Below are 23,926 nucleotides of genomic sequence, written 5' to 3'. Positions count from 1 at the left end.
ACTTATCCAGGTTACGCCTTGTCCGATTTTATATGGTTCACTTAGTAGAACCACATCTATTTGCTTTTCGGCAACTGACTGTTTTAGTAAGTCATGAGCCGCTTTACAGTGGTTTGCGTTCAGTTGAAGAAATCTCATGTTACCTGCTGAGCTGCCTTCTTATATACTGGGCACCTGACGCTTCCAGTAAAGTGATCGATTTCCTTTGAACCGGCTTTCAGGCAGAGCAAACATTTTGGCTTGTTGTTGCAGTCCATTGCCTGGTGCTCCCCTTCGCCACATCTTCTACAGAGTCTGGAGGCAGGTTTTTGCAGTGTGTCCATAATCGAGACAATTAAAGCACCGCTGTGGTTGTCTGTATTCTCGAATACGGCAATTTACCCATCCAACTTTCAGCCTTCTAGTCAGTAGAAGCTGTCTAGCTGCCTCAACCGGGAGTTTAATCAGGGCTGTTTGGGTGTCTCCATAGGACTTTCTTAAGTTCTTAATTGTTGAGATCGTCAGTTCAGTGTTACCTAATTCTCTCCGCAGGGCGTAAAGAACTTCTTCCTTGCTTGTAACCTCATCAATGTCTTTGCACTCCAGTATCGTCTCTTGGGTCAGCAGTTTAATGTGGGCTTGATTCCCTAGACACTTCTTCATGTTCTCCTGGGAGTCGGTTGGGATCGCAGTTCCGCTTAGTTGATACGTTTTACGTATCTTAGTGACGTTATTTCCGAATCCGCTGAGCGCTGAGTCGGACTTGATTTTCCTTAGAATTTCCGCATAGGAAAGGTCCCCACTTTTTGAAATTAATATCGCTTGTGGTTTTGTTTTTGGTAATTTTGCTGCTTTCTGGTTGGTTTTCTTAGCTACTACATTCCACTGTTCCTCCATTGGATTATTTGTTGTTGCCTTATTATCAGGCCCTGTCGCTAGCTGCGTACTTAGTATTCTTGTTGGCGACTTTGCCGTGGCTTCAAACATTTGAGAACTTATTTTTGATTGTTTGAACTTACCAATTAAACTTGTTCTTGTTCGTGTTTTTGGCGAATTGATGCACGACCGTTTGTTTTGTTGTAGGGTCTGCTCCTCCCCCATTGGTTCTTCAGTGAGAGTACTGCGACCTCTTTTCGCCTGGGCGATTGGGTGGATAGCCGACTCTCTAACCTCTGCTACTGCTTGTTTATGCAGTTGCGAGATCTTATCAATTATGTTACGCATGTGTTGGTTAACATGCCTTTGTTTTTGGCCATGTGTGAGCGCGATTAGCTCTTCTATCAGTATGCCCAGCTCAAGAAGTGCGGTCTCTCCTTCGCTCACACTTATTGCATTTTCGCTGCTAGTGGTGCCTTGTATTGGCAGATCGGCTGCGCTAGCCTTTTTAGTTGGCATTGTGACGCTATTTAATTCGGTCACATCGTGCGAGACAGTGTTTGTTGGAGTCACTTCTTGTGTAGTTGGTGTAGCGACTTTTAACATCTGAGCGCATTGTCGATCAGGTGATCGGGGGGTCTTATTGCTCCTTGTGAACGGACTATGATCCTCCTTAGTACCAGTAATGGTATGTGCTGCTTTAGGTATAGCTGACATTTCCTCAGCTATTCCTATAGCAGTCCACTAGTGCAGTTGCTTCTCGTAAATTCCTCAAGGTGTAATCCCCAGGAATACCTCTTTGTGTGGATTGTGGGTTGTGGGATCCAAGTAGGTATGTAAAGGGAGAGCTAAGAAAATGCGCTCTTCGCGATTTCCCTTTTGTGCGAACCTTCTCCCAAATAAATAGATATTTATTAAGTGTTTTAACACTCACCGCTTTTATAGCATTTTGATGCTCCAATTTCTGTTTTCGTTGAATTGTTGCGGACACTGTGTGTATTTCCGCGCGCTTAGGAACTAATTTTGAATTATTTCCTACCGAACTTGGTGCCATAAACGGAGCACCAGAAAAAACACGTCTCTTCACTAACTCACTTCACTTTTTTTTGGGTTTACGTGTGTATGTACGTATGTGTGGGTCTTGTGCGTGTGCCTGTGCTTGTGCGTTGCCTGTCTGTGCTTGTGCCTATCCTTCTTTTTCGTGTTTCTCCTGTCCCTTTGTTGCTGGCGCTGTAGCTGCCCTACAAGAAACTGCTGATCGTTTCACTAATACACGCACATTTTTTATGTCAGTGCTGACGAAAAAATGACACTCAAATGACTGTCAATGCTTATGTTAAAAAGAGAAACCTATGAATGATATTGCTTATATATGTAAGAATGAAATAGCTTAATTATTCAACACTGTCATCATTGACAGTAAAATGAAATTTGAAATGACTGTCAATGTTGATTTTTTTTTTAAATAAACACTTTTCAACACTAAACATCGTTTATCAACACTGATCTGTATGCAGAAAAGCAACCCTGTAAAAAGAGATACATACAATTCCATATATGTACGTTTATAAAATGTTGCGCGTTAATTCAGTGAATTCTAAATCGAATTATTATATTTCGTGCGTTGTTTAAGTGATTTATGTTTTGTGATTAAATCTACAGTTTACTATATTATCAAGAAAAGATAAGTAAAAATGAAAAAAACGCCATTTTAAAAAATGTAAGGTGCATTTAAAAAAAATTGAGCGATCGGGGTGCCTCATGACCGGAGAGGAAAAAGACGAGGCTCTCGACCAGGTAGCAAGCCTTTTACCTATTCAAAACTTTGAGGGATGTTTGGAAGTGGAAGAAATGTTAGAGAAACCTGAGTTCGCACAATCTATGGTAAAAAACATTATTTATAATATCAACATCTTAAAAATTACTATTTACATTTATATATTATTTTTTTACAGATCAGTTATGTCCACAAACTTAAAGGGATATCGGACAATATTGAAAACTCTTTCAAATATATATTTGCAGACAGCCTACTAGAGTATTTCAATTTTGATGGAAGAAGAGAAAAACAAGCATTATGTACCTAAGCAAAAAATCTTCGAAGAAGTTTTAAGAGGTAAATAAGTTTAATGTAAAAGCAATATAAAACTATTTTTAATTAATTTCAATTTTATAGTCGTTTACCAGCCACAAGGATCTTGCAATTTGGAAAAGAGTATACGGAGGTCTATTGAACGGGGTCACCACCGAAATAACAAAAAAAAATATATTAATAGGAAAAGAAGCAATTAATATAATTTTTCAATAATTTAATTTTATTTTATTACCATTATGATTTTGAAACATGAATTATATGATTTAAAATTAATGAATTATTGTGATTTAAAATATGAATTATTATGATTTAATATATTATAATGTAAAATAGATTTAAAAAGAAATTTTATAAGATATCGAATTTAATTCTGATGTAATTAATTTTATTATATAGAGTTATATTAATTTTTTACAACATTTTTGACATAAATGTTATTTTAATATTCAAATTATAAATGAATAAAGATAAAACTAATTTGAACAAAAAAAATGTGTCATCATTGAAAGATTTACAGTCATAAATGACAAATTGCAGCTATGTTAGCTTTTCAGTCATTATTGACAATTTTCAGCTTTGACAGATTTGTGGTCAGCAATGAACCAAGAAAAAGCATGAGAGTAAGCAGTAGAGATATATACTGATTTAATTCCGAATACCAGTGTGTTAAAGAGAGATGCAAGCTCACACGCATGCGTTTGTTTACATCAGTTTTTTCACTAGGCCCTTAAGAAAATGATAGAAACTTTGTTCTGCGCGCTGACTGAATTTCTTTCAGCTCTGACAGTCAAATGTACGTTCAGCTGACTGTCAGTGTTCTTGTAGGGTGTGCTCGTGTTTTTGTATGACTTTTTCTCCTTTTGTTCGTAGGTTTTGTCACTGCACTATCACTTTATATGTACTTTATATGTACATATGTATGTATATCGCAGGTTTTTCTTTTTTCTTTTACTCTGCTTTCTCTCTCTGTCACCACACTTTTTTTTTCGCTTGTGGGTTAGATTTGAAACCACAAATTCTTTACATATGTACATATGTGTATTGTATGTATAAGTTATTTGATCACTGCACTTTTGCCACTACACTTCGTTAGCTTAGTTGTTACAGCACTTATGCACACGTAATGTAGTTATGTATGTACATATGTATATGTATATAATGTTGCCACCAACGGGTCTTGTTTAAACTATGTATGTATGTCACCACCACCGTTGTCCTTCTACAATTTTTAATACACTTTAACTTTTTTTTGTTTAATTGTGTCACCTCACCACCGTTGTCTTTTGACCACTTGTAGTATGTTTCTTTTTTTTTGTTAACTGTGTCACTTCACCACCGTTGTCTTTTGACAACTTTTAGTACATTTTTTTTGTTAGCTGTGTCACATCACCACTTTTTTCTTTTTTTTTATAATATGATTATCGCGTTACCGTCACCGAATTTTTTTTTGTTTTTTTTTTTAAGATTTTATGTTTTTTTCACAAGTGCCGTCCGGTACGTCTCGAAGGACCATAGAAAAGATAGTTATCAAAACTCGCGGCAACTCACCTTTGCTTTGGCGACGACTCTGCGGTATATCGAATTGGAAAAGCGATCTTGTAGCTGACTGGAGAACCGTATATGCGCGCGGATCGTAATAGAAAAAGGCTCGGTGCCGTCCGTCAGTCCCTTTTGTTCATGGTGTCCGGTGTCCTCGTGTGTGGTGTATATGACGCGGGTGTGTTGAGTGTGAGGTGTGGAGATGAATATGGTGTAGATGTGTGGATGATGTAGATGGTGTAGTTGTGTTGAGTATGGTATGTATGTGTGGGGTGTAGCTTTATTATATTAAGAGGGGGGTCAGGTGTTCATTTAGCCAGCTTAAAGTGCCAATATGCGACACAGATATATTTCATGGTGGTTATGAACAGTGGCCGTCCTTCCGGGACATGTCTACAGCCGTGTACATAAACCATCCTAAATTATCACAAGCGCAGAAATTGTATCACCTCAGATACAAAACCAAAGATCAGGCAGACGTAATAGTAAAACAGTTCGCTCTCAATGACGAAAATTTTAATTTTATTTGGGAAGCTCTAAAAGCACGTTATGAAAACGAAGGAATATTGGTCGACAAACAGGTGACGATATTAATGAATTTACCAAAAGTTCAGAAAGAAACAAGCGAAGAGTTCATAAAGCTTCAATCCACTGTTTCAAATTGTTTGTCGGTTTTATCGACACAGAATATTCCCACAGATAATTGGGACCCCATTCTGATAAATATATGCACAGCTGCATTACCAGAAAAATCGTTACTTTTGTGGGAGCAATCGCTCTCATCGCGAAGAAAGTGCCCAACGTGGCATCAAATGAAAAAATTTCTTACTACCCAATATGAAATTGCAGAAAGGGTAGATAAAAACTAGTCAGAACGAAAAACGTTCAAAACGACCTCAATAGAAGCTTCAACAGACCCCAAGCAAGTAGCCACAATAATTTAAATAGAAGCTGTTTTAAAAATCAATCGTTCACATCCAAATAATATAAGCAAACGTCATGCGAACTTTGTAGATGAGGTCACAAACTAAAATCATGCGAAAAATTCAAAAAAATGAATGTTAGCGATCGAAAAAATTTCGTAAGAACGAAAAAATTATGTACCAAATGTCTTTCACATGCGCATACGCTTAAAGATTGCGAAAGCAAATTTAATTGCGTTTACTGCCATAAAAGACATCATTCTATGTTACATATGTATAACAAATTTTTCCAGCTCATCCCCAAACAATGCAAACGTAAAACGAGCAACAGGATTAGTTGCCACAACAAATTCTGAAAACTGCCAAGAAGCACCATGCTGCTCAAAGGCTTTGAAAACCCAAACCCTACATAGCGAAAATCAGAGTAGGGAACTATTACCCACAGCGGTTGTCTCCATCGAACACCGAGGAGAACTGTTTAAACTCAGAGCCTTAATAGACCAAGGATCACAACGATCATTTATAGCGTCTAGGGTACAAAACAGGCTACAGTTACCAACAAAACTGGCCAACTTTGAAATCACGGGAATGGGCGGAAGAGTTGTTCAAAACTCAAATAAAATCTGCCCCATTACCCTCTTTTCCCCCAAAGCGGATAAGCGCATACAAGCAGAAGCTATTGTCCTACCGCAATTAACCAATATGTTACCCAGCTATCACATAAATAGCAAACATTGGTAAAAGGTTTCACACCTAAAACTAGCAGACCCAAACTGCAACACCCCCGCTCAAATAGATCTTCTATTAGGCAGCGATCTCATACCACAAATTATTCTCGAAGGTATTGAGAAAATTACCAAAACACTTCTGGCGCAAAATACCATTTTCGAATGGGTCCTAAGCGGACTAGTTGCGTAACCAGTCACAACGATGACAACTCAAGTTGAGGAAGTCTCAAATGAGTACCTCAATTCACAATTGAAAAAATTTTGGGAACTAGAAGAACTCCCCCCCATATCAGTCACAACCCCTGAAGATCAGTATTGTGAGGATTTTTACAAAGCCACAACTACTAGATCAGAAAATGGTCGGTACGTCGTACGACTACCACTTAAGCAACAATTTCCTAACACACTCGCCTTAGGTCACTCTCGCACCTCTGCAATACAGCAGTTTCTAAGTATGGAAAGGAACCTACTTAAAAAAGGCGAACTCAAATCTGAATATGATGGTGTGTTAGAAGAATACCTTCGTTTAGATCATATGGAGGAAGTAATCCTAGGGGAGAAAATCGTCAACGGCAAATACTAGTCCTTTTACCTGCCACATCACGCAGTAGTAAAGCCAGACAAAAAAACAACAAAAGTAAGAGTTCTTTTTAATGCTTCGAAAACCACGAGTTCAGGGAATTCCCTAAATGATATCCTATTTACGGGACCCACACTCCAACCAGATTTAATGCTTCTGATACTAAATTGGCTTGTATTCAAATACGTATTCAATGGGGACGTTGAAAAAATGTATCGGCAAATAGTCGTACATAAACGACCAAGATTTTCAACGTATTATGTTCCGAAGATCCCCACCAGTCCTTTACGCGACTTCAAATTAAAAACAGTTACATTTGGCATTAACTATGCACCATATTTAGCCATTCGAACTCTCCACGAATTGGCAGACAACACAAAGTCAGAATTTCCTTTGGCAACCGAAGTGTTGAAAACTCAAACGTATGTAGACGATATTCTGTCTGGAAGTTACACCCTTCCGCAAGCATACGAGGCCTTATCACAGGTGATAAAAGCCCGCAAATCCGCAGGGTTTCCTTTAAAAAAGATTACGGCAAATCACCCAAATATACTCAAAAATATTCCAAACGAAAATTTGTTGGACACTAATTTCCTTATATTCAAAAAGGAAAGTACAACAAAAACTCTAGGCATCCAATGGAAAGCGATATCGGACCAGTTCTCATACACGACGGAGTCCATATCCGCCTTATCAGCCATAACGAAAAGACAGATTTTATCCTCGGTGGCAAAACTTTTCGACCCCACAGGATGGCTTTCGCCAATTATGATCCAAGCGAAAATCTTAATACAAGAATTATGGTTAGATGGAACCGACTGGGACGAACAAGTGAAACCTCTTCGCGTAGAAAAATGGTCTCAGTTCGCAAATAATCTGAATGATATTTCTCAGATTCAAATTCCGCGATGGGTAAGTTACTCCCCCGATGACAAAGTCGAATTGCATGGCTTCTGTGACGCCTATGAAAAGGCATACTGCGCTACTATCTACATATGTGCGCACGCAAAGTGACACCACGACCACAAGCCACTTATTAGTAGCAAAAGCAAAGGTGGCACCTTTAAAAACTATAAGTCTCCCACGACTTGAGTTATGTGGCGCACTACTACTTTCCAAATTAGTAGCCATGGTGCAAATGCATTTAAACATGGCAAAATGCAAACTATACATGTGGTCCGATTCCGAAATTGTACTAGCCTGGTTGGAAAAACCACCACATGCATGGAAGACATATATTTCTAACCGAACGTCTCAAATACTTGACCTAGTGGGATCAGCCGCTTGGCGTCACGTAGCCAGTGCTGACAATCCCGCCGATCTAGGTACAAGAGGGTGCAAGCCACTGCACCTTGCCACTACCACCCTCTGGTGGAATGGCTCCCGATGGTTGATAGAATCTCCTGACTCTTGGCCACAATCCCCCATTCGGAACATTATCGCCCCAGAAGGTCGAAAAATCGCCACCTTTCACACATTATTGGATGATACCGACATCCTTGAACGATATTCATCGTTTCCAAGAGCTCTCAGAGTAGTTTCTTATGTGTTCAAATTTATAGAACAACTCAAAAGCAAAGTCAAGGGATCACATAATTTCCCATGCAATACAGTGACGAACCTAGAGTTACAAAAGACAAAGGTCGCACTGATAGCATATACACAAGCGCGCTACTTCAGCCGAGATATATCACCACTAAGAGAATCGAAGCCGATTGATAAAAAGAGCTCACTCTTAGTTTTAAATCCATTTCTGGACACGAAAGGCCTGCTTCGTGCCAATGGTCGGCTTGCTAATTCGAGCCTAACATACAACGAACGCAATCCCATAATAATTCCCGAGAGGTCACCATTTGCCACGTTATTCCTAAATTACATCCACATCTTAATGCTACATGCCGAACATCGCCTCATGAAACATATGGTACGCCAGGAGTATTATATCTCCCGTATTAAACCGCAAATCAAGAAGTACATCTTCACGTGCAAGATTTGCACTATGCAAGTTAATAATTGCCTTTTTGGTTGCTTTATTGATGGCGATACAACTCGCCTCTTTCAACTCAACTTTACAATTGATTTCTTAAAGTGCTTGTTTCTAACCCTAAACTTACAAAACTAGTCTGCTTTAGGTGTCAGTGTTGTTGCCACGAACGAGGTGCATAAAAGGGCTCGGCTTAACTGCCGTAAGCGTGGGTGTATTGTTATCACAGTCCCGATATTTTGGCGCATCAGCAACAAGAAAATGTTGAGAGCGTTGGTACGCTGTTGTCAAGTGCAATTGCTTACGCTGATGAATAATGTATGTGTATTGGTGCGCAGCTGTCGGTAAAAAACTAGCCTGCATTATCTCAGTGTTGTTGCAGCACAAAGAGCTTGGGTTGGCTACCGTAAGTGTGGGTGCATTTTTTTATATGTAGTCCCGATATTTAAGTGCGTCGAAAACAAGAAAATGTTGAGAGCGTTGGTACGCTGTTGTCAAGTGCATTTGATTACGCTGGTGATTATGACCATAATGCGGATGATGACGTATGTATGAATGTGCGCCAATGTCGGTGACTTAACCCAGCATACGTGACAGGAGGAACGACTCCGTTATCTATCCCCTGCTTAAGTGCGAAACGTTCTCGATTCGATACGAACATATGGTTCTTCACTTTCGATCTTTGCATAGAGTCGCATTAGCGGACATAATTATTCGACACAGAAATTAGGAGTTAAAATCTACCGTTAACAATATCTTAAGCTTAGATATATTAAGTATGGGAATTAAAGAAATTCAATTCTCAAAAGAGTTATAAATATTTTATGAGAAATAGAATGATAGTTCAAATCATTAAAAAGTGGTTTTTATATTTTAATTTAGTTATTTGTTGTGGTGTTTTTTATTAAAAAAAAAAAATAAAAAAAAACGTAGTTGCTTAACGAAGTTTGCTTTTGTGGATTCTTCTTCCATCAATCAGTACTGTAGTGCCAAGATCCCTTTCAACAACCTTCTCAATGAAAACCTTGTCAAATTTATTCCCAAGCCTTTTATTTCGTCTCAAAAATACTTTCTCTCCGGGGCTATAAGTTTTCACAGTTTTACCTTTGTTAGTTCTACGCAAAGTTTTATTCTGAGTTTCGAGCAGTCGTTTTCTTATATCGCCAAGTTTTTCTACCGGGAAATTGTGAAAGACGTCAGTTGGTCTCGCTTCCGTTACCGAATGTACACTACAATTATATAGGGTGATTTTTTAAGAGCTTGATAACTTTTTTTAAAAAAAAACGCATAAAATTTGCAAAATCTCATCGGTTCTTTATTTGAAACGTTAGATTGGTTCATGACATTTACTTTTTGAAGATAATTTCATTTAAATGTTGACCGCGGCTGCGTCTTAGGTGGTCCATTCGGAAAGTCCAATTTTGGGCAACTTTTTCGAGCATTTCGGCCGGAATAGCCCGAATTTCTTCGGAAATGTTGTCTTCCAAAGCTGGAATAGTTGCTGGCTTATTTCTGTAGACTTTAGACTTGACGTAGCCCCACAAAAAATAGTCTAAAGGCGTTAAATCGCATGATCTTGGTGGCCAACTTACGGGTCCATTTCTTGAGATGAATTGTTGTCCGAAGTTTTCCCTCAAAATGGCCATAGAATTGCGAGCTGTGTGGCATGTAGCGCCATCTTGTTGAAACCACATGTCAACCAAGTTCAGTTCTTCCATTTTTGGCAACAAAAAGTTTGTTAGCATCGAACGATAGCGATCGCCATTCACCGTAACGTTGCGTCCAACAGCATCTTTGAAAAAATACGGTCCAATGATTCCACCAGCGTACAAACCACACCAAACAGTGCATTTTTCGGGATGCATGGGCAGTTCTTGAACGGCTTCTGGTTGCTCTTCACCCCAAATGCGGCAATTTTGCTTATTTACGTAGCCATTCAACCAGAAATGAGCCTCATCGCTGAACAAAACACGCGCGCGAAACACATTTCGAACCGAACACTGATTTTGGTAATAAAATTCACAGTTTTACCTTTGTTAGTTCTACGCAAAGTTTTATTCTGAGTTTCGAGCAGTCGTTTTCTTATATCGCCAAGTTTTTCTACCGGGAAATTGTGAAAGACGTCAGTTGGTCTCGCTTCCGTTACCGAATGTACACTACAATTATATTTAAAAGTTGCTAATCTATAATTTCGACTATTTTCTGTTGTTCTTTAACGCAGCGAGAAATTTTCAACAATGTAGAATGGAATCTTTCCACCTGCCCGTTGCTTTCACTGTGAAGGGTGGGTATGAAAAATTGTTCTATTTTGAAATTATCTCTTAGCAAGGTCCTAATGGTATTCGATTGAAATGCTTTCTCATTATCAGAAACGATCGTTTTGGTATTACCGAATACCGGTAAAATTTCCAATAAAGCATTCTTTATATCAACTGTTGATCTTGAGATAATTGGCTTTACGATAGCAAATTTTGATAACTTGTCTAAACACGTCAAGAAAAGTTGTTTACCAGTTATAAAAATATCTAAGTGAAGGATTTCGTCTGGAAGGCTTGGAATGGGAGTTTTACCGGCTGGGATTTAGAATAGCATCCCCGGCTTTCGGGGATAAAATGGGTGTCGTTGGAAAGGTGACGTTCTCCAGATCACGAAAATATATACATTTAGTTGCCGCTGACTTATAGTTTTAAAGATATTTGCAATTAAATGTGAAAAATTGACAACTTTTACTTTGATATTTTGTTTATTGTGAATAACTTTTTCACTTATATTATGCACTTTTCACTTACTAACACTTCACTATAACGTTTTTGCATATTTATTTTATTAATATTTATTGAAAATAAAGCTTTATTTCAATTATTTTATTTTAGTTAAATTCACTTCATTTACACAACAAGAATAGGGTTGCATACTAGCAAAAAATTGGTATTGCCATATCTGCGTAGTTGTCAACAAAAGAAAATAAGCAAAAACTTTATACCCCAAATAAATCAACGGAAAACGCAACAATCTTAAGCAATTTTTTATAAAAGAAAAAAGTTGCAGAATGGAGTTTTACGCGAAAAAACTCTGAGCAAAAATTGTATACCCCAAATACATAAACGGAAAACGCAACAATCGTAAGCAATTTTTTATAAAAGAAAAAAGTTGCAGAATGGAGTTTTACGCGAAAAAACTCTGAGCAAAAATTTTATACCCCAAATACATAAACGGAAAACGCAACAATCTTAAGCAATTTTTTATAAAAGAAAAAAGTTGCAGAATGGAGTTTTACGCGAAAGAATTTTGAACACCCCGGTGTTCAAATTGGCCAGGTTTATTTTTTTTTGAAGCGCGGCCGAAGGCCGCCAGTACAGAAAGGAGTTCTACGCGAAGGAACTCTGAACACCCCGGTGTTGGATCGGCCAGGGTTATTTTTTTTGAAGCGCGGCCGAAGGCCGCCAGTACAGAAAGAAGTTCTACGCGAAAGAACTCTGAACACCCCGGTGTTGGATCGACCAGGGTTATTTTTTTGAAGCGCGGCGCGAAAAAAAAATAACCCTGGTCGATCTAACACCGGGGTGTTCAGTGCAGAAAGGAGTTCTACGCGAAAGAATTCTGAACACCCCGGTGTTGGATCAGCCAGGGTTACTTTTTTTGAAGCGCGGCCGAAGGCCGCCAGTACAGAAAGAAGTTCTACGCGAAAGAACTCTGAACACCCCGGTGTTGGATCGGCCAGGGTTATTTTTTTTGAAGCGCGGCCGAAGGCCGCCAGTACAGAAAGAAGTTCTACGCGAAAGAACTCTGAACACCCCGGTGTTGGATGGACCAGGGTTATTTTTCTGAAATTATTTTTTTTTTCAACGCGTTTTTTTTACTGAGGGGGGAAAGAGGGGGAAAATGTTTAAGCTGATATGTTAAGTAGAAACCCTGTAGTTTACTAAGAAAAAAAAATCATAGCTCGACCTCGCCCAAAACTATAACAAAAACACTAATTTCTAAAAAATAAAAAAAAAATTAAGTGTTTTTAATGATTCCTTGTTTTCTCGAAAAAAACACAATAATACATTAACTAAATTAATTTTTATACTATTAATATTAAATACATACCATGTTGTCCTGAATTTATAAAAAATATTTCCATGAATTCCGTTCACGCATTAAAAAAAAACCCTTGAAATCTCGAGAACAATGGAGAGTTTCGCGAATAAGCATGTGCCTTCTGAACGAAGTCTAGGTTTCGACTACTTGTGTGGCCATAAATCGGCCTGAAGGTCATTCATTTAATCGGTTCATTGTAGACCGGTTATTTAGGTACCAACAAAAATCAATTTTGAGTACCATCGCTGAAGTTTGTAATTTTCAATTTTGTCCGGTTTTTGAGGGTAAATGCTCCTATGTGCGACGGAGGATTTCTATGATGACTGAAAGAACCGAATATGTCATGTTTGTTTGTGTCATTTGCCTTCGTTGCTATTCAAGTTCACTACTATCATTTCCGTAAATGATATCAAACTCAGTTAATGCAATACAGTAGAACTCCAATTATCCGAACTCCGACTATCCGAATCGCCGATTATCCGAATCACAATGTAGGAGAGTGGATGGCTTGTGACACGTCTGACCCTAGTTTTCAAATTCTCAATGACGATGAAATTGTTGTAAGTGTGAGAGAAGATGTTGAAGTGGAAGTAGAAGAAGAACTTTCTGCTGATGTTGAAGTAGACGCTGGACCATCATCTAGTGAAGCATTTACCGGCCTCGAGACTGGTTTGAAGTGGATGGAGCGTCAGCCCGAGTGTGACCACTTGCAACTGCTCACCGTCAAGCGAATGCGTGACCTACGGTTGAAGACCGCAAAACAGCTTACATTGACGGAGATGTTTAAAAAACTATGATTTTTATTTCTAAACTTGTACATAAGTACATTTTATTTATATTTAAAACATGTGAAAATTTCATGTTTCTATCATTTAATTCAATAAAAAAATAGTGCAATATCAAAACGTAGCTTTTATTCTCTCCAATGGCAATTTAAAAAAAAAAAATCCGATTATCCGAATATTTGATTATCCGAATGGGTCCCGGTCCCCATTAATTCGGATAAGTGGAGTTCTACTGTAGGTTACTCTTTGCTGCGAGTGATTTCTGCAGCAATATAGTATTAATATACTTATATGGAAACTCTCGAACGCATCTAAACGAGAATTTAAAAAACTTTAATATTGGGTTGTATATAAGAAGTAGTATCAGTATATTAAAAATAATGATTAATAAGTAATTATAACAATATTAAGTGAATGTAAAAGTCAAGATAATCAAGACAATGTAGTAATTTTTTCCACAGAAATGGAAGATAAATCTATGTTTACAGATTTGTTGGTTGATTAAAAAGGGAGGGTCAGGAGCGAACCGTTCCAACAAAAAAATAATTATATTGGGCAAGAATTTTCACAATCTTGTATTGATAACAAGATCAATAAATCGAAAAATTCTCTGGTGAATCGATGGAAAATAATTATAAAATATTTGGCACCCGGTATTTTTTAAATTTAAAGTTAGGACAAAGATGCAAAATGACAATGTCGCATGACGTTATAGATGTCTATATATCATTCAAAACAACATAATCTCAGAAGTATTTAAATGATGAAAATGTAAAATATTTAAAATCATATTTTTTTTTTACATAATTTTTGGAACATAAGAAATTGTATAATTTGGAAAGCGTATCTATCGAAAGCAGAGTTCGCAAATACTCATCACTGAGAAGTAAAATTTCTATCTTCCTCCTCAGTACAACACAATTGAGGAGCAATAAATTTTGATTTCCTCAATTGTGAGTTCAAAGGAAAGAGTGCTCTTCTAGAATATTTCTCTTTAATACTTATCTTATCTTTTCGCTCTAATATTTACCGCAAACGTACGTGCTCCTCAAAATAATACTCCTCACAAGAGCGCTAAGTTTCTTTTTCTCATCTCAGGTTTCAGCACTCAGTATTTGGTATCGCTGATAAACTCAGTGATGCAGCAGAGAGTGCTCTTGAGCAATTTCTTATTCTCTTAGAGTATGTATATTTATAAATTTATGTTAAAGTTTAATTGTTGTTGGTGTAAATATTAACAGTTTTGGGTACATGCATGATTAACCGTTAATTTAAGTTGTATTGTGTGTATGTAAATAATTTAAAAGATGAGTTTTATTTTTCGCATCACTTGAACACTCAGAGCGATAAAAATAAAGATGATGCGTTAGGCAAATAGTTATCTTTTAAAAATGCTCGCTCATGCTAATATATGAGTGAGCCAAATACGTGAGGAGTTTTTTTGTGATGAGAATGTTAGTTAAGCTTGCGCTCCTGAGTATTTGAAATGATGTCCTCTTGCGGAATATTACTCATCAGAGCAAGAGCGTATTTTGATGGTTTTACGAACTCTGATCGAAAGACTATACCATACCATAGGGCAACATAACATGTTGATCAATGATATTTTTGTACCTAATATACTGGTGGCTAAAGCAGGAAAATATTTTCATATATATAGTACATCTATAGGAGATTTGGTACGTGAAGTGTACCACTTTAAAACTTTTTGTGCTGAAAAAATGTTGATTGGCAAATGGCAAAGCACCAAATCAAAATGACTTTAAAACGAGGCTAATCGAGATAGCTGCCACTCTAAATATGTAAAAAGAACCTATGTAAACGTGAACCAGCGATACTTCTTCTGTTCAGATCTCAAAAGAAATCAACGAGATTCAGTCCTATTTTGATGGTATCGAAAAAAAGGAAACAAAAATTAAATTCACACAGAACTGTCCATGCTATATACCTTTTATATATAGCTTTAATCCGATATACTTTAAATAAATTGAAGGAAGTTATAGTGTTGGTTCAAGTTTAGTACCTCTCACTACTCTAGAGGCATGTACATATGTATTTCAGGTATCTTTTGAACTGTCGTGAAAAGGGCGATTAATATTTTTATTATTCATTTCTCTGTTAGTTATTTTACAAGAATAAAGGAAAAAAGGTCAAAAATTATAGTAGAAAAGTGGAGGGTCTCGAAAAATTATCAGGCGACGATATATTAATCTAGAATATTGCGATAATGTTTGGAATTGTTCACAAAAGGCGACTGCATAAAAAAATGACCACTTTTCTTTATTTTTTCAAATTTTTTAAAAATAGTAAATTTGGGGATTTGTTACTTCCAGACATACATAGGCAAGTCTATTAAGAAGACTCTCTAAAAAATTCACAAAAATCGTTCGTTTCAGTTCCGGCTGTACCATTTTGAATGCTAGGTCAGGAAAATAAATTGAATTTTGAAAAATCCTCTTGTAGACATGCTCTTGAATACTTAAACTTTGAAAATATAAAACATGATTTTTTTATTTCTAGAATATAAAACCCCCTTAAGCTGCTTGCTATTATTTTATGTTTTTATATTTTAAATATTAAAATTTACCCACCGTTTCCGTTTTCACTTTACAATTCATTGTCTAAGAAGTAATTAAAATATTTATATTATTTTTTAATTTCATCCTAATAATGCATGAATTTTACACATAGTTATATATAAATGAGACAATTTTTGTAAATAAGTGTTCTTTTATATTTTAGATATAAAGGTGGTCGGATGCCTGGCGTAAGAAACACAGATAGACGTCGACCGCAAAATATTTCTTCAACTTCATCTTTAGCGCCACGCGTTGTATTGTCCCGGTTGGAACCAAGAGAATTTGAACGGCTCAAGCTATCATATAAAGTAGCTTTTATTGACCAAAGAAAAACCAGAAGCTGCCGTGGTATGAACATGGGCCAAAAAATAAGTGGAGGTTCAAAATCAGTTAGTCGAAATGATTCACAGGCGAACTTTAAGCCAATAATACCACGTGAACTTGCAGCTGATTTTATTAAACCCACTCGTTTAGATATCCTATTGGATATGCCACCAGCAAGTAAGGAAGTCCAGTTGAAACATTCGTGGAACTCGGACGACCGATCACTAAATATATTTGTAAAAGAAGACGATAAATTGACTTTTCATAGACATCCTGTAGCTCAGAGCACAGATTGCATTCGTGGGAAAGTTGGTCTTACAAAAGGATTACACACATGGGAAATATATTGGCCTACAAGGCAAAGAGGTACACATGCAGTGGTAGGAGTAGCCACAGCTGAAGCACCTTTGCATTCAGTCGGCTACCAAAGCTTAGTGGGCTTGTCAGATCAAAGTTGGGGTTGGGATTTAGGTAGAAATAAACTATACCATGATTCTAAAAACTGTGCTGGAATCACTTATCCAGCCATACTTAAAAATGACGAAGCCTTTTTAGTCCCGGATAAATTTCTTGTTGCTTTGGATATGGACGAAGGTACGTTAAGCTTTATTGTTGATCAACAATACCTCGGGATTGCATTTAAGGGGCTCAAAGGGAAAAAAGTTTATCCTGTCGTTTCTGCTGTTTGGGGCCACTGTGAAATTACAATGACATACATTGGTGGATTAGATCGTAAGTAATTGATTTAAGCAACTGTTTTAAGTAATCTTTTATATGTCCATATGCTTCATTTTTTTTAGCTGAACCTTTGCCGCTAATGGACCTATGTAGAAGGACTATCCGCCAAAAAGTTGGGCGCTCACATTTAGAGGAGCGTATTCAAGAACTACAACTTCCTTTATCCATGAAGAAGTACCTACTGTACAAAAATCGAAGATAATACTTTAATATAATGACTTAAGATTTAATTTACATTTAAAGAAACTTCACTGTCAAATAGTATCGTTAAAGCTGCAAATGTTGCCACTATTACACGCGTAAGATCTCCAAAAATTCGGTCTATTTTCACTAACAAACGTATAAAGTATAATTATAACATTCTTTACTTTTAACTACAGACTCTCGTATTAAAAATATTTTATTAGATAAGCCTAAAAAGTATCTTGCTTCCCTGTATAAGGAAGCTTAGAATAGCATAGAAAAAAAGCTGTAGGCATGTTTAGATTGTTTATTTGAATTATACAATAAATTCTCATAAGTATTAATTTTTCTTAACTTATATAATTATGTCAATACCATTAATTTCTAAGATCTATCGGTGAAAGTGAGTAATGGTACTAGAAAGTGTAAAATCTTTATTGACGAAATCATATGTTTGTTTAATAATATAATTTCTGATACAGTAATATAGATATTTGCAATTTTTCCATTTGTTTTTTTATTTTATATCATTGTGTGTTTTTTCATAATCAAAAAAATGTATGATATGTACAAAAATGCGTATAATCCATATAATTTCGCTATAAATTCGTTTGAGTCTTCATTTTATAAAATCATTTAGTATCCAACTAGCTATGGGTGCATATGAGCTTTCAATTACAACAGCAGTGGACATGAGACAAAGTAACGTTCTGCGAAAATGTCTGGCAACCCTTGCAATAGCATCACGTTCAACTGTCATTTTATGCGAAGATATTCCGCCAAATGAAAAAGTTTCTCATGCAAGCACTGTAATTCGATAGGACAGTTTCTATCGCAGCTATATGCTATAATGATCCGTATTGAACAAATGAAATAATTTTCCATGGGAGCACCTCACTCCGATTGTTCAGCAGCTATATTCTATAGTGGTTATACAAGGTGCGTTCCAAAGTAAACAGCGCCCCTGGTAGCGCCATATATACATATGTCGACTGGTACGTTAGAATCTGCTATTCATGACATTTCATCGATTGGAAGTGAAGTTATACAAGACAGAATTGTTTAGCGGTCAGAATTGCAAACCAATTCTGATTTTCAATGGTGTCACAGAATCTGATCTTTTCGAACATACGCAAAACCAATATTCTAACCAGCTGTTTACTAATGTGACAAAACTTGCAAATGAATACATTTGGAAGCAATCATATTAAAGTTTTTAATAAGTTCCGAATTAAAGGAAGTTTTTGAGAGATAACCCTTACCAAAGGAATAAAGACGCATTTTGTGTTAAATTACGGATATTTAAAGATATTAGATTTACAAAACGTAATGTAAATCTAATATCTTTAAATAACCGGATTTTTTTTTCAAAAACTCAACAATTAAGACATTTCGTGTTTTATGCTTATGTTTTCCCCTTTAGAAATAAAGATAAATAAATTCGAAATAATAAAATAACTTTCTTAACTTACATTTCAAATCTGTGAGCGGCTGTCTTCTTGCTTTGTTTCTGATAGGAAAAACCGATAAAATTGGTTTCCGTGACACCCAAAACCGATACAAATTCTGTTTCGAATATCAAACCAATAATCAGCCCTATTCTGCATTTCGATTACGTTCCCGCTCTACGCTCCGTCTGAATCTAAAGTAGGTATTCTGAGTTACGATTGGATTGAAAGAAGAAGAGGAAGAGCTGTAGCTCTTTCGAAGTCAGCTGTTTGCCTTGAAACGTGTGAAAATGAAACATAACAAAGCAAAAATACACAAATTATTGTTGGGTGCTCGAGAACTACACTACTCACCGGAAAAAGCATGTCAAATTGTAAACGTTGCTTGTGCCCTCCATAATATCTGCATCTACTACAAAGTGGATGATTTGAGCGCAAATGAATTCGATTTTGAAAACCGTGAGAAAGAGGAAGAAGAACAAAGCAATGACCCCAATTATGCTTCCATGGCAAACCGTATTAGAGACATCATACTTTCTGGTTTTTAAATTAAAATATTGTATATTCATTTTTTATTCTATTCATAATATGCTCTACATTACTCTATTTAATAAAAACAATTGCATTCAGTGCATTTTACAGCTCCTATATTAAAAAAGTAAATGCTTTTATTTCATTTCACAGCTGGTGTTGTTGTTTTTGACCTACAAATATATCAAAAAACATCATTAAAGCACAAAAAACTTAAATAAATCATGTTGGTGACTTCTAAAACTATCAACAACAAATTTTACTCACATTTTTGGGAAAATTATATTGTAAAAGTACACTAAAACCAAAATATAACCGCTCTCCGCCAACAAAATTTCAACTTACAAAAACGGAACTACGATCGCAATGTAGAATACATAAAATTGGAAATTTCGAAGATTGATCGAAACTAATCGAAACGCAGAATACCAAAGTTGCCAAACTGAAAAATTTTCGATTCGAGTCGAAATGCAGAATAGGGCTGAATATCTGAATTCATGACACCTACTGTCTTTTTTGATCGGTTTCAATTCTGATTATGACAACTATCAGATTCCACAACACCCCTGAATATTCTCACAGATGAGTTAGATAGCAAAAATTTCACTTAGAAAAGTACAAAAAGAGAATGCAATTATTTATTGCGAAAAGCTTTAAAGTCAAACAGATTAATCCCAAATTTCCACAAAAAGTACACAAATATAAAAATACTGTAATTATCAGGGGTGTTGTGGAATCCAAGACAGAATTGCTTAGCTGTCAGAATTGCAAACCAATTCTGATTATCAATGGTGTCACAGAATCTGATTAGATTTTCGTCTTTTCGAACATACGCAAAACCAATATTCGAACCAGCTGTTTACTAATGTGACAAAGCTTGCAAATGCATACATTTGGAAGCAATCCTATTGAAGTTTTTAATGAGTTCCGAATTAAAGAAAGATTTTAAGAGATGATATTTATCGAATGAATAAAGACGCATTTGGGTGTTAAGTTACGTTTATTACGTTTTCTAAATATTCTTTAAGAGGGGGGCCTGCTTTAGAAGCTTCAAAAAATTATTCAAAAAACAATTCATCTCTTTAAAGTATATATAAGAATACTAGAGGACCCGCCTACGTTTTACTGTAGCTAATACATAGGTAGTACTACTAATACCATCTGTATGATTTCTATTAGTTAGATTATAAGTATTAGTTAAGGAATAATCGCATTTTTGATGAAGCAACAAAAATGAATCAAAAAGCATTTCGTGTGTTAAGAAAGAATTGGTTTTTGGGGTAAAAATACTATTGAATTTGGGCTGTGCATCAGTGAAATCAATCGAGTCCAATCGACTGTCAGCCTAGTGGACTGCATATGTATGTATTAAGAAACGGTTCTCAAACGTGGAAAGACAAAAAATCAGCTGTCAAGGTTATGGCATCAGTCTTTTGGGATGCCCGTGGTATATTATTGATCGAATGATAAATGAGCCAGTTTTAATTCATTGCATTGTGTATTTGATTGCAGTTCTATTCTAATATTCCTAATATTTAGCAATTTTATTATTTTTCAGGAAGGATCAGTTTGAAATTGTACGCATATATGTATTCATCGTTCCCGTTTAAATATTGTATTGCTCTTCTGAGATTTCTGTATATCTCAAATTTTTTATCAACACTTCAGTTATGCCGCTATTTTTTATGCCAGACCTTTGCAATTTTAAATTGCCTGTCAAGATACCCCCTCCAATAATTAGCACGTATGAAAAAGATGTTGGGTTAGTTCGTAAATGCAGTAATTTTGTGCAACCCTGCTGCATTCTTGCCGGCTGTGGTTGCTACTGCACAATCATTGCGATTCTACTGCCTTGCCATTGCGATTGTGCTGCGAAGAATTTTTTCCATTTACGAACGCCAGAGAAATGGAATTTTTAATTAACGTAATTATTGATAACCAGGAAACTCAGAGTGAGAATATTTTATTGAATTACAATAAAAAAAGGATTAAACAAGTAAAGAGAAGAAATCTTTTACTAAAAAGTGATTTAAAAAATTCGTGGGATCTAAATGTAAATAAGGCCTATTATTATTATATAATCATATTAATAATTAAAGACATACATATGTAGAATTAGAAATCATTTTACTCACTCTTCCATTTCACCTTTGGTTCTACGCAGTTTCAAAAAAATTACTGCAATGGCTGCGACAATTTGCCGAAGTGCTGCAAACTGCATGCATTAAAAAACTTTTGACGAAGAGCAGTATTGCCGCAGGTTTTTTTGACGAACGCGTTGCCCCTGCAAATATGCAGTGCAACCAAGTTACTGCGTTTACGAACTAACCCGTTATAGCTACCCATAGATGTATTGAATCACCCAATTTATTACTTAAGAACGAACAACTCTGTCCACAATATAAAAACTTGATCCACAGATTTCGCCTTTTACTTTGGCATCGTTTTGTTTAATGCACGTTTACGCCAATTTAAGGTTTGAATATTGGATACTGCGATGGTAGCGCCATCTATCGGTCAAACATTCCACAATTAACAATTGATTAAAAATGAAAAAATAATTTTAAAAACATTTTCTATTGGACCAAATTGTAAATCTAAACCATTCTCGAACCTCCTTGAACATACACACAAAATTTCATCAGAATCGGTCCATCCGTTTAGGAGCAGTTCAAATGCAAACACACGGTTAGAAGATTTATATATATAAAGATGTAGAAATAAAGATAAATAGCTTGATTTCTTAACTTACATTTCAAATCTGTGTGCGAATATCTTCTTGTTTTGTTTCTGACAGCAAACCCGATAAAATTGGTTTCCGTGACACCCAAAACCGATACAAATTCTGTTTCGAATATCAAACCAATAATGTCTGAATTCATGACACCTACTGCTTTTTTTGATCGGTTTAAATTTTGATTCCGGCAACTATCAGATTCCACAACACTCCTGTATATTTATTTTAATATATGTAATTACATTAGCATATGTTTGCTGGTTCCATCAATCAAACTGCGCAGTTTGCATCAGAGATAAAGAGATGTTTAACTCCTCTCTCACTGGAAGTGAGAGAGCAATTGCTAAACGTCAAAACCACCTAAACTCGAGCAACTGTCAAAGTTTAGGTGGTTTTGACGTTTAGCAATTGGAAGCGAGCGATGGCCAGATTGAAATCTTACCAAAAAATATATAAACGGAGGGATTTGTTGCATCGTTCAAGACCACTTATAAAAAATTTAAAACAATGAAAATTAAGTAAATATGTGATATTTAAAGGTATTTGATGAAACGTTTGGTAATTTGAAGCATCATAGTATTATTTTCATTGGAAAATTATTAAAAAAATTTAATGAATGACAGCTAACAAGTTTAAGTCTTTTTATTGGGTATTGAAAGGTCAAAATTCAGTTCTTCTAATATTCTTCTTCTTTACTGGCGTAGACACCGCTTACGCGATTATAGCCGAGTCAACAACAGCGCGCCAATCGTTTCTTCTCTTCGCTACGTGGCGCCAATTGGATATTCCAAGCGAGGCCAGGTCCTTCTCCACTTGGTCCTTCCACCGGAGTGGAGGTCTTCCTCTTCCTCTGCTTCCCGCGGCGGGTACTGCGTCGAATACTTTCAGAGCTGGAGTGTTTTCATCCATCCGGACAACATGACCTAGCCAGCGTAGCCGCTGTCTTTTAATTCGCTGAACTATGTCGATGTCGTCGTATATCTCGTACAGCTCATCGTTCCATCGGATGCGGTATTCGCCGTGGCCAACGCGCAAAGGGCCATAAATCTTCCGCAGAACTTTTCTCTCGAAAACTCGCAACGTCGACTCATCGGTTGTTGTCATCGTCCAAGCCTCTGCACCATATAGCAGGACGGGAATTATGAGCGACTTATAGAGTTTGGTTTTTGTTCGTCGAGAGAGGACTTTACTTTTCAATTGCCTACTCAGTCCGAAGTAGCACCTGTTGGCAAGAGTAATCCTGCGTTGGATTTCTAGGCTGACATTGTTGGTGGTGTTAATGCTGGTTCCTAAATAGACGAAATTATCTACAACTTCAAAGTTATGACTGTCAACAGTGACGTGAGTGCCAAGTCGCGAGTGCGACGACTGTTTGTTTGATGACAGGAGATATTTCGTCTTGCCCTCGTTCACTGCCAGACCCATTTGCGTTGCTTCCTTGTTCAGTCTGGAGAAAGCAGAACTAACGGCGCGGGTGTTGAGACCGATGATATCAATATCATCGGCATACGCCAGCAGCTGTACACTCTTATAAAAGATTGTACCTGCTCGGTTCAGTTCTGCAGCTCTAATAATTTTCTCCAGCAGCAGATTGAAAAAGTCGCACGATAGGGAGTCGCCTTGTCTGAAACCTCGTTTGGTATCGAACGGCTCGGAGAGGTCCTTCCCGATCCTGACGGAGCTTTTGGTCCCGCTCAACGTCAGTTTACACAGCCGTATTAGTTTTGCGGGGATACCAAATTCAGACATTGCGGCATAAAGGCAGCTCCTTTTCGTGCTATCGAAAGCAGCTTTGAAATCGACGAATAGGTGGT

General features: G+C 36.6%; 3 protein-coding genes across 3 annotated transcripts in view; 2 read left to right on the top strand and 1 right to left on the bottom strand.

Moving 5' to 3' along the window:
• Window positions 1–23,926, top strand: part of LOC125775596 (uncharacterized) — an 82,352-nt gene that overhangs the window by 32,389 nt on the left and 26,037 nt on the right. The window lies entirely within an intron of this gene.
• Window positions 1–23,926, bottom strand: part of LOC125777851 (uncharacterized) — a 360,812-nt gene that overhangs the window by 323,808 nt on the left and 13,078 nt on the right. The gene's annotated exons all lie outside the window — the stretch shown is intronic.
• On the top strand, window positions 16,292–17,900 carry LOC125775424 (protein gustavus-like). The gene is made up of 2 exons (XM_049446011.1): window positions 16,292–17,207; window positions 17,276–17,900. The coding sequence occupies exons 1-2, from the start codon at window positions 16,331–16,333 to the stop codon at window positions 17,413–17,415; spliced, it is 1,017 nt and encodes a 338-aa protein (XP_049301968.1). The 5' UTR covers window positions 16,292–16,330; the 3' UTR covers window positions 17,416–17,900.

Source organism: Bactrocera dorsalis, chromosome 1 (genome assembly GCF_023373825.1).
Source record: "Bactrocera dorsalis isolate Fly_Bdor chromosome 1, ASM2337382v1, whole genome shotgun sequence".
Classification (NCBI taxonomy): domain Eukaryota; kingdom Metazoa; phylum Arthropoda; class Insecta; order Diptera; family Tephritidae; genus Bactrocera; species Bactrocera dorsalis.
This window is presented reverse-complemented; position numbering and strand designations above follow the sequence as displayed.